At 37.2% G+C, this 12,541-nt stretch overlaps 1 protein-coding gene and 1 long non-coding RNA gene across 2 annotated transcripts in view; both read right to left on the minus strand.

Moving 5' to 3' along the window:
• The window catches only part of dnajb14 (DnaJ heat shock protein family (Hsp40) member B14), a 272,202-nt gene extending 266,609 nt beyond the window's left edge, over positions 1-5,593 (minus strand). Inside the window, exon 1 of the mRNA XM_067403583.1 lies at positions 5,436-5,593. Within this exon, the coding sequence (XP_067259684.1) occupies positions 5,436-5,568 (133 nt within the window). The 5' untranslated portion in view covers positions 5,569-5,593. The remainder of the gene's footprint in view (positions 1-5,435) is intronic.
• A 1,819-nt stretch (positions 5,594-7,412) lies between these two features.
• On the minus strand, positions 7,413-11,901 carry LOC137032815 (uncharacterized). Its single transcript, XR_010896752.1, has 4 exons — positions 11,445-11,901; positions 10,158-10,242; positions 9,913-10,046; positions 7,413-7,707 (listed from the first exon to the last, which is right to left on the minus strand). It is a non-coding gene; the product is annotated as an uncharacterized lncRNA (long non-coding RNA).
• Positions 11,902-12,541: the final 640 nt, after the last annotated feature.

The raw sequence follows: 12,541 nt of genomic DNA on the forward strand, positions 1-12,541 counted from the left end.
AGACCGTTGCTCCGATTTTCACCAAAATCAAACCGTATCATCTTCAGACCATGCTGACAAAGAGTTATGGATTTCAAGTCGATACATCAAACCGTTTTTGTATACAGGAGCAACGAATTTGATGCATGATGCAAAACCCAGTCTTGAAGTTGTATCTCTGCACTCCTTTATCGTATTCAGACCAAACTTGGTACCTATCATCACAAGCATGACCTGAGGCATCATGCATTGTTTCGGCGCAGCGCCACCTACTGGAGTGGAGATATGAAAAATGGCTGTTTTTGCTTATAACTTCTGATGGGTTTGACCAAAAATCATAAATTTGGTCTCGTTACATTCAGGGCATCATGTTTAGTCAAATGATATCCAATTTTCCCATATCAGCCAATTTGGAGTCTCTAACTCAATCCATCTAGTGCCACCAGCTGTCCAAATTTGCACTTCTGTTTATACTAATAACTTTCGAACCGTAAGTCCTTGAAACAAATGAATGCACCCTAGGACGTCATTTTTCGTCATGAAAAGTTTCCCGCCATTTAGATTTTTCTGAACTCCTCCTAGGCAGTTACTCCGATTATCATAAAAATCGAACCAGATCATCTTCAGACCATGACTCCAAAAAGTTCTCAAAAGCTTTTTGATAGATCCATCCGTTCTCAAAAAGGGCACAAATGAATTTGACCAAAAGCTTGCAAAATCAGACTTGCGGCTATATCTCCAAAACGATTTATCGTATTCTGACCAAACTTCGTACATTTTATCACATGCATGACTTAAGGCAACATGCAATGTTTCAGCACAGTGCCACCTACTGGTCCGGAGATATGAAAAAATGGCTATTTTGGCTAATAACTTCTATATGGTTTGTCCAAATATCATAAGTGTGGTCACGTCAGATTCGGGGCATCATGCCGAGTCGGATGATAACCATTATTACCATATCAGCCATTTTGACCGTCTGCCATTTTGAATTTTGTGCTAAAATGCTATATTTTATGAACGCATTAGCGTATCATCATAAAACTCAGTATGGGTCATCAGCACAACGCCCTGAAGGTGCCTGAGAAGTTTCGAACCAGCACCACCTAGTGGTAAAATCAAATATTCAAATGCTTATCACTATTGGTGTGGTCAACCTATTTTCAAAAGAGTCATGACCTTAGACTCCTGAATCCCTGCTGAGTCCAAAGACACCAAACATGCTAGGTTTTAGACTTATGCTTTGTACGCCATGTTGAATTTTGCGAAAAACCTACTTTTTCGTACTTTTCCTAGACGCTTCATTTGATTGTCATGAAAATCAAATCAGATCATCTTCCGTCCATTCTGGCAAAAAGTTATCCAAAGCTTTTCGGTAAATCAAACCATTCTCAAATAACACGCAAATCAATTTAACGTAGAGCACCCATATTGGACTCATGGCTGTATCTCTGAAATGCTTTATCATATTCAGACCAAACTTCATACATATCATCCCAAGCAAGACCAGAGCCTACATGCTGAGTTTCGGCGCAGTGCCACCTACTGGTTTGATTATACAAAAAAATTATATTTTTGCTTGTAGCTTCAGATAGGTTTGTCCAAAAATCATAAATTTGGTCTTGTTAAGCCGAGTTCAGACTGCACGATTTTCAAAGTAGTCGGGTCACTGTTCTTTTCACACTGCATGACTATCTTGGCCAGCATTCAGTCGCTGCTGTGTTCATACTGCACGATGGATCGGCGATAGAAGGTTTCACACTGCATGACTTTACAATAGGAAAAATCGCCGACAACTGTGTCTGGCATGCAAACTACGTTTCACAACCAAACACACATGAGATGTGACAAGGAAACAACGCGATATCACACGTAAAAGACCGGAGTTATTATTATTATTATTATTATTATTATTAAAAACGTTAGCCCGCAAGAAGCTTGCAATACGAATTGCCTGTGCGCTGATTTGCAGCGAAAACAAGAAAAAGAAAAGAAGAATATGGAGGAGGAAATGGTTGGGGATTGTGTGTTCTGCAACGAGAGTTGGAGGTGAATAAATAACTTTTCAATGTGCTGCTGTTGCGGATGGTCAAGCAAATATTTGTGCTTTGGTTCTGTTTGATAGAATTGTAATGTTTATGTGTATGAAGCTTGCTGATATTGTGGTCTATAACTCCTCCCCGAACTCCCCGCTGCTCTGTATCTTGCTCTCTCATTGGCTGTCGGTCATCGCCAATGTAGTTTTCAGTCAGAACACTTTTCACACAGCAGGATTTTGAATCGCCGACAGGTCCGGATATTTAGCATGCCAAATATCTCACGGGTGTCGGTGACTCATCAGCGATTCTCTCAGATCGCGTCTTTGCTCATTCACACTGCGTGATTGTCACTCGCGTGAACGAGCAGCGATTTGCCTGTGATTTTGGGCATTTGTGTGCGATTTCTCAAAACCTGTCGGTGAGCCAAAATCAGGGCTAAAATCGCGCAGTTTGAACTCGGCTTTAGATTCAGGGCATCATGCCGAGTCGAATGATATCCAATTTTCCCATATCAGCCATTTTGGCTGTCGGCCATTTTGAATTTTGCGCAAAAATGCTGTATTTTATGAAAACATTAGCGTATCATTACCAAACTCAGTATGGGTCATCAGCACAAAGCCCTGAAGGAGCCTGAGAAGTTTCAGACCAGCGCCACCTAGTGTTTTTTTTCATATGCTTATAACTTTTGATCTAGTTGACTTATTTTAATGTGAGTCATATCCTTAGTGAGTGTCATTGTTACCTCACTCTGACCATACCACATTGATTTGGTCACAGCACCACTTATTGGTCAAAAGTGATAAACCAGTAAATCTTTATAATTGACTGTATATCATTTTTCAGCTCTATTGCCTAAAATGATCTTAATAGGTCTTTAGTTGCTAATTGTTACAGTTGGTCTAATGCTCCCAGCCGCTTTTTGCTTGGCCCCGTAATTGCTGCTTGCAGCTATATTTATTTTTATAGTTAAGTTGTGTATAAATTGTTTAAGCAAAACAACTGTTTATGTCCAAAAATAATTTTAGCATTTAATTCAGGCAACAACAAACAAGTAATCAACTGCAGATACTTAAGTGACACACTATGTGGTACAGTGCAAATATTTTGAGTATCCCTTATTTTCCTGTAAAGAAACAAGATTGTCCCTTATCTTCCTTTGAAGTTGGCAGCCCTACATGTGCTGATTATTATTAGGGGAGAGTGGGGTAATGTGAGACATCGGGTAATGTGAGACACCCCCTGTATCTCGGCAATGGAACACATTTTTGGTTATGTGACAATTATTTTTTCAAGCCCCTCACATTTCCCCTTGGCCATGAAGGAGAGGACCTCATGATGCTGTGCTAAGCATGTTTTTTTCACAAAAATATTTTTTTTGCATGTAAAAGTAAATTTTCTTGCGGTCAACTTAATCAACTGTTGTGCCAAAGCAAAATGATTCAGGTAGAAAAACTTATATCATACATGTTGATGAACTATCAACATATAAAACCATGTGATGATGCTAGCTGAAGATTAGCCTGAATTGCTAAGAAAGTGGTGGGGTAAAGTGAGACAAATGCTTTGGGGTAAAGTGAGACATGAGGCACAAGTTAAATTTAGTCTTAAAAATATTACATTACATTTGTTTTATTTGTAATGTCATAAACATTGTAGAAAAGCAATCATGCCAAGGCAAAACACCAGGAAAGACAACCTGGGGCAAAAAAAAAAAAAAACCCTTGAGGAGAATGATGTGGCACATGTTGTGGTAAAGAAGCTGCCTCAACCTAAAAGGCCTGGAGAGATGGAGAGTACATCTTTCCCTGTAACCTTCAGGGCTGGAATGTAGAGTAGGCCTAGTTGTAGAGTATGACAGTAGGTTGATGTTCTAATACAGGTGGATCTAGTCCTGTGTTCTGAGTCCCAGGCTGTTCTAGCTGGTTCTGATTGTGCTTTGCTCTGACCTCCAGACACTGGCTGGCTCTAAGGGTGTGTTCACACTTGTAGTTCAGTTCTTTTGGTTCATTTGGTCCGGACCAAAGAAGATTTAGTCCTGGTCCGATTAGCGTTCAGATTGGCAATTTTATCACCGAACCAAAAGACACCGAACCTTGAGGCATAGGGATACATTCACAATGTGATTGGTCAGATTTTATGACGTACTGCCTATTTTGAGACGGAACTAAACAAAAATCCCAAACAATGCTGTGTGCTGAGGTAAATGCGCTCGTTGTGTGTGCATAGCAGCGGTAACCTGCGTGTGATGGCATTTTGGCCAGCTGGGAACTTGTGAAGAGCTTATAACATGTGTAAAGTTGTCAAAACACCGGCAAGAATCCATCCGTCACACAAACCAGATGTGCGTCTGATGCCTGTGATGGGTAAACTCACAACTATGACAATGCGTGAGGATTCTGTCCTTTTTAGGGTCTCTTTTTAGGGCAGCGTTCACATATATTCAAATAAACCGCACTAACTGAGCAATCCCACCAGGGTTCGTTTTAATTGAACCAAATATGACAAGTGTGAACGCACCCTAAGGGTCCTGTGTTCTGACCCCCAGACTGTGTTCTAATCTAACTGGTTATATCTGTCATTTGAATGTTAATTAAAATGTTTTGAATTATATTATGTTGTATTTGATTTTGTTCAGAGTTACTTTCAAGTGTTTAGGAAAAAAATGTGCTTAATTGACTAATCCCCATGATTCTGTTAATAGTCCGACATTAGTTCTGGAATGTGTGGTTGTCAAGCTAGCTGTCAGGATTCGAACTGTTACAGCATGTGTTGTTATGGTAGTTTCAGAGTGGAAAAAGTAAGTGGATCAGTTTACCCCCTTGATTTCTCTGGTCTGTCTCAGTTTACCCCTAAGCTGGGGTAAAGTGAGACACAAGATGACTTTTTTAAAAACAATCATATTTTCACTGACCTTCGTCCTGAATACATTCTGATAATTTCTATGGCTAGGAAACATCCTGAATTAATGGGAAATGTGTAAATTTTACTGATATATCATTTTAGCTCGCTTAGAGGGGAGCAAATGTAAAAAGTGTCTCACTTTACCCCACTCTCCCCTATTTGTCATTTTTTCATTATTAAACACAATAAGCAAATGACCTCTATTCCCCCCCCCCCCCCCTCTCTCTCTCTCTCTCTCGCTGTGTGTGTGTGTCTGTTATTTAACGACACTTCGATGCATGTTTGTGTTCCTCTGCTAACCTATGTGCATTAATGATGTATTTATGGAATTGTATAGTATGTTAACTTATAGTCTGTTGTTATGTTTATGTTCTCAATATGCTGTGTATTAATAGCGTTTAAGTATATTTCTTGATTTTGTAAATAACATTTTAAAAAGATAAACAGATCTTCAGCTAGCTTCTATCTGCTAGACTAGGTCATGTGCCGTTTGTAAATAAAATATTCATAATTTACCTTTTGCTTTTTTGGTTGGATACAGTTTTTCTGCTTTGTAGAGGAATTTCAAAGCCTTGTCTTTATTGCCATCTTCGAGGGCTTTAGCGGCGATATTTAAACATTTTTCAGCTTCATCCCGGTTTCCTTCCATTATTTCATCAGCTGACAAACAGCGGTTTGCGATTCAGAACAACACTTTCGCTTTCTTCTTCTTCTTCTTCTTCTTCAACGGTGGCTGGCAACCAGCGTAATAGGCGCATTACCGCCACCTTTTGCTCCGGAGTGTAGAACAGACAGAATGTGCGTCCCAGTGGTCCCAGTTCAACCCAGTCTCACAGCAGTTCGTGACATAGTCACGAAATTTAATCTATTGGTTCGTGGACACTAAGGCTGTTTCTCAATTCCAAGAACGCAGAGAACGGACTTGCGTTCTCGTGGAGTCCGGTCTTGCCAGGCGACCTTGAAAGAACGATCTCGGAAGGACGCGAGGACAGAGAACGCATCATTTGAGAATTGAGATGTGATGCGATCTTGTTGCTCAACTGACCGTCCCAGCATATTATAAGTGGCTAATGCACAGTAAATACAACATAACATCACAAACAAATGTCATAACCTGTTCAAAAAAAATGTTTCATATAATTATAGACATTGTTTTCATATAATTATCTTTTTATTTCACCACGTGTATTTATGAAAATGAGCATAGCCTTTGGCTGTTATGCTTTGTCAATGTTAACTGTATGTGATTATTTTTTATATGTCAATAAAAACACTGCAGGCTTTCTTCAGGTTATCATTTTATTAAAATTAAGCAAAACAAACGGTTTACTTTCACGAGCCTTCACGTATTTGCGAGCTTGTAGCTGGAATCTCACGAGAACTTCAAAGCTTACAGGCTTCCGTACGTCAACCACCGCAGCGTCTTCTGAGATTTTTAACGGTTCGATTCCCTCAAGTTTGCATTCGATGCATCCTCGATATCAAGGACACATCCGGGTACTTTCATGCGTCCTCCGTTCTTGCGTTCTTGAGTATTGTGCTGCGTTCCAATTCGCCTACTTATACTACGCCCTAAAAGTATGTACTCTTTCTGTGAACAAAAAGTACTTACTTTTGAGTGTGTAGCAAAACCCTGCGTTCCAATGTCCATACTATCCATCCTAAATAGTATGTGAGATTAAAATAAGTGTGTCCCAAAGCATAGTATGTTGAAAAGAGTATGCCAAAAGTCCCCGGATGGTCTACTATTTCCGGTAGATTTTCGAAGTGTGGATCCGTGCACACTATAAAGGCTAATATTGCCCACAACCCATTGCGCATTGGACGAGGATTCAGTTCAGAACTACAAACACGAGTAAAAAGTGTTAAAAAACTACAAAACATGGCGGATACGCGCGATCGACGCTGAGAGATTTAAGTGACTAATAATCATTTTTACCTGATAGAAAATATATATTTAATGTTACCCGTGTTATTTTTCATCTGCAAATACCAACCCTTGTCAAAAAATCCTAAAGGATTCCAATAAGAAATCTGTACAGGATTCCTATAAGAATTTCTATCATATTTTGGAACCATTCCTATAGGATTCTGTTAGGAACTGTCTTATAGGATATTTATGTCTTGTCCTAAAAGATTCTTATAGGATTCTGTGAGAATTGTCTTATAAGACAATAAATAAATATCCTGTAGGATAATTTCTACAGGATTTTAATGGGATCCAATTGGGTCCCGATTCAGGACTATATGTGAATTTGTATTTATTTATTTTTAATCTTAAAGAATCTTTACAGAATTCTAAAGTTGCACTTTTCCACTGTATCCTTAACTAACCAATGGTAGTTTTTGATTGTGATTTACAGTTTACTTAAACTCACCTTGATGTAGACACGTATCATTGTTCAATACATGTTGCATAACCTGCAGTCACATTATAAATGTCAGACGTGATTTGAAATAAAAGACAAATCAACAAATGCATGTTTTATTTTCATTAGTATTTTATTTAATTTACTCTTCTTTCATTACTTGAATTATATTGAATTTATTACCTTTTTAATCTTTCTAGATTATATTCATGAGAGGCTTCATTACAGACAAAAAACAACAACAACAAAAAAACAATTAACTATAAAGCAGTAACTGTGAAATACAATGTTCCAGAAATCAGTCTGGTTTACACACACTGACAAAGTCACTGTGGTGCCTTTTTGCCAACTTGCATTTGTCTGCACAAGGAGACGGATAATTATATTTGCTTCAACATTGAATTTATTTTTGATGTAGCCTGTAAGAGAGAGAAATAAACAGAACGCAAGTTTACAAAACATTACAATTATTGAGAAATGGTATTTGCCATCTATGTACAAAAAAACTCCTCAAGGCTGAGCCTAAAACTAGTTCTTGTTTTCTATTACATAGATTTAATCTATATTCAGTATTTTTTTTAAAATAAGTTTTATACATTCGAATTCCTGTACATGCTGTAGTTAGTCATGCATTTAAACTGTACAGAGGAAAATAGTTTGCAATGCATCCCTGGTTGCTAGTGCCAGAAAAAATTAGAGATGCACCGATCGACCAGCCAAGGACTGGAATCGGCTCAGACTAGTAACCGACCGGTCAGTCTCACATCGTAGTACACAATGCCATGACATACTACGCTATGCAAGTGGTAATGAGCTAGTTTTAGTCAATCGTCAGTGCACAATGCTAAATAAAGGCGTAAACGAGATCTAAAAGGTTTTGAGCTTGTCCACTTTCAATCACTTCCAGAGGTAGTTGAAAATGCATTCGGATTGTTTTCATAGTGTAGATGTTCAGTTCATGTGGTCGAAATGACCAAAGTAATAGCAAAGATGTTGACACCAGTGGCGGCTGGTGCAAACATTTTTTGGGAGGGGCGCAAAAAAAAAAATTACAAATGCAGAAATGAATAGGCTAATTGTTAAATAATCATTTAACAAGTGACATCATAATGTATCATTACTGCTTATCTAAAACATGGAAAATTCAGTATTTAGAGCATGCCATAGGGCTGGGATCTAAAAAAAAAAAAAATCTGTATTTAATTTTTAAAAAATTATTTCACGTCCTGCCCAATATTGTCCTAGAGACAATGTTCATATTGAAGGCTATAAAAACAAGATATGCTATATTATGTGCAAAAAAAGGGTCAAATCACATTAGGCCTAGGCTATATTCTAAAATTGTAACTTTACAATCTAAAAACAAAATGCTTTTTAAAGCAGAAGTTAAATACACTAAACTAAAAATGAAAATAAATAAAAACAAAAGAACAGACTAATCATTATTATTATTATTTTGATTACCCTACAACAGTCACTACACAGTTACTGCTATCATACAAATACACTTAGTTGTTGGTTCGAAATTCTACATATGGCATAATTATGTTCGCAAACAAAAATAAATTTTCAACAAATATTTTTAGCAAAATGTATTTTACTCAGATTGAACTCCGTCTCTTTGGCGCGCATGCGCGCGGCGGCGCACGTTCACAGAGGTTTGTGCTTGCTGAAGGCTCGTCCTCACCTGACTGCAAAATGGAAATATTTTCTCAACTTTCTAACATTTACAGATGGAGAATATGTCTTTGAAATGTAAATTATGCACTGAGGAAATTATTAAATGTCACTTCAGCTTAAAAAAAAAAAAATTAATAGAGATATGTTTGTTTCCACCAATCGCTGCACAAGTTCAGGTTACGTATGATGATGAAAGCACGTTAGTGCAAGCCCTCTCGAAACCCATAGAGATTGCATTGCAGTGCCTGCAGTTCGAAAAAAAAGTTCTTTGAATGGAGGTCTATGGGAGCAGTCGGGGCAAATCTCGGCCAGACTGAAATCGCCCCAAAAGAGGCGGTACTCCACAGAGCGTGACTCGACGCTGATTGGACTATATCCAGAGGCAGAACAAACAGCCTAGCAGTGACAGCTAGCGTAACTCTGTGGTTGAATGTGATTGAAAAATCCGTCCCTTTCTCACTTTGGTGGTGCGTCACCCTAATGAAGAAACCGCCCCTGGTTGACGCCAATAAAACTGAAAAGTCTTCACATTTGACACGACAAGTCCAACTGAGCCACGAGTTCATCCATCAAATCTTGATTAACAACTTTCAGTATTACATATCATCGCGGCTGAGAAAAGAACACAACCCTGTCCAGACAACAGGTTAATGCCGTGGGAGTGTGTGTATAATATATATATTATATATACCTTGAAACCACGAGAATCTTTAAAAAAAGACAAAAAAATGATACAGATTTTTGCTCAAACTGTCCAGCATTAATTGAACTATGACAAAATCAGGACAGAAGTGGATGAAAATGAACAAAAGAGAGGGATTAAAACACCAGGTGCAAATGGCAATGTGTCTCCCAGCTCCCAGTGATCAGATCAACCAAAACACATCATGTGTAAACAGGCTCATAATTACAATCTTACATACACATTAAACACTTTTACATACCAGAGGAGTTTTCCATTGTAATGAAACTGAAACGTGACTACTTTGAGGGCGTCATGATGATATATTCTTCACTGCTTGAGCCTCCTCAGCAGAAAATCCCCCTTATCAAACTCAGTACAGCTGAACACCTCTCCCTACACAACAGAGAAGAAAAATCATCACTGTAAATAACAATCAACCTGAGACAGCTTTATTAAACAAATTAATTTCACTTTAACGTACACCTATCAAACCATTTAACTAACCTTTAAAAGCATTGATGCATCTCTCTTCTGAAGTGATATCTGTATCCTCCAGTGGCTAGGGCTTTCAGACATTATTTGATGTCTGCTGTCATATAAAAAAAAACATCAATAAGTTTAAATTTGCCATTATTCAGCATGTTTGTTTTCAGTATAAATGTTAAGACTGACAATTTGTGTATTAATAAGTTAACAAGAACACATCTTGAACTCTTTAGGTTTCTTAATCTCTTTAAACCATGCTAAACTGTAGTAATATTTAACAGAACCCACACGAAAAAAATAATATAGTAATTTTTAGTAAATACTCTAGTGTTTTTTAACCATATGGTAAAGTTACTACAGTAACTTGAATTAATTTGTTGTGGTAATTCTATAGATGATTTAGTAAATCTACTATAGTAATATAAGCAAATTACTTTACCCAATACTGTACTAAGTTTTTACAACTATAGGGTTCAATACACCACAGTTTACTGTAGTAAAAACTAAGGTATACTACAATATATTACAGTTTATCAGTTCATTATAGTTAATACTACAGTATGTTGTAATTTATTAAATGATATATTATGCTACAGTATCCTACAAATAATATAGTTTACTACAGTATTTCTTCATAAGGGCAGCATGTCAGGACACTGTAGCCTACTGGGTGGGAATGGGAAACCCCTCCCTTTCACACTTCGGTAAAGTTGGTTTTATATTCGCACATTCGGACATCCGTATTCAATAGCCTTGTTAATCACACTACATTGGACATTCAGTGGACATTCACAAGTAAATGTGCCATTAAAACAATACTTGCCTATTTTGATCGACTGTGAAAAATGTTGTAAGTTGACAATCGTTGGTTGTCAATATCATGTCGCTGCTTAAAATTCGCAAACATTACTTTATTGCACATTTATTGGAAAGTCTGAATCCATCAGAAGTCCGAATGTGCGAATATAAAACCAACTTTACCCAAGTACCTTTCACAGATTGTAGTCATGACAACGCAATATTATGACGGCTACTTGCTAGACAATTTTATGTTACAGTTACAATTATACATTGCTGACAGAAAACAAGTTTAAAACTAACTACTGACAAGCATCGCTGATCCTGACAATCTGTTAACAGAATGACAATAACTGTCAGAAAGCAGCTAACGCGATGCTAATGGTGCTAACGGACCGTTAGAATCGCGCGCTAGCTGCTTTCTGACTGTAATCAGCGAGGAGACTACAAAACATGAACAAACTGAACATGCAGTTAAACTGACGAATAAACATTAGTATAACTTACCTTTCGTATAATAGTTACTTCAAAAAGGTCCAAATCATAGATGTCTTCTCAGCTAGTGTTTCCATTTGGTCCAACAGGAAATGATTGTGACGTATCACTAACGTTACTTAAACTGACTGATAACAACTTTCAAATGACCTTCATCACTGCACAATCACTCTGCGTTATATATTTAATTTATGATTGATAAATTATATAAAAATATATTTTTGATAATTAGAAAACTGTATTAACATTTAAATTAATACACAAGTTTGACAAAACCAGAGATTATGAGGACTCCCGGCTGTCAGCCAATCAAATGCCTCGATTCCAAACAAGAGGGGAGGGGGTGCAGTACCACAGAACCACCTACGAGGGCGCTGTCTCAATACACAGCTTGTGTGCAGAAATATTAGTCAATTTGATTTTCTGATCATATTTCCAAGCACATTTTACCAATTCCAATCCACATCAATCTTAATAACTAGCCTACTATTAATATTGTTTTTAATCATTTATAAGTGACCCAATGAGAATTTTGCTGTCCCATGGTCATGACCGTTTTTGCTCATTTTGCCTGTAAAAGAAAACCTGCCTAATAATTCTGCACACCTGAATTTAAGGCATTTTTCATTTCCAGCCTTCATGAACAATTATATATCACTTATAAATGATTAAAAACAATATGAATAGTGGTTGTTAAGATTGATTTGGATTGGAATTGGCAAAATGTGCTTTAAAAAAAAAATATGATCAGAAAATCAAATTGCCAAATAATTCTGCACACAGTGTATACACAAAATCAGGTAATTGTGAACTATGGGGACATGAGCAGAAATTTTGATTTTGCACTTCTACTTTGTCTGAATTATGAGGACACCGGCCCTGTCCTCATAATACAAAATGTCCCTCTAGTGTGGTGTGTATTCATATGAATTGTCCTCATAAATCACAAACACACAATGTTACTCTAGAAAAGTAAAGTTACTCTAAAATAATTAATTAGCCTAATTAATAAATAGCATTAAAATAAATGTCACAGGACAAAGTAGAATTCCATTAAATAAAATCACAATGTCCAATAAGATTCTAAGATTCTAAAGGACAAAGTGAAA

The sequence above is a fragment of the Chanodichthys erythropterus genome, chromosome 12 (genome assembly GCF_024489055.1).
Source record: "Chanodichthys erythropterus isolate Z2021 chromosome 12, ASM2448905v1, whole genome shotgun sequence".
NCBI lineage: Eukaryota > Metazoa > Chordata > Actinopteri > Cypriniformes > Xenocyprididae > Chanodichthys > Chanodichthys erythropterus.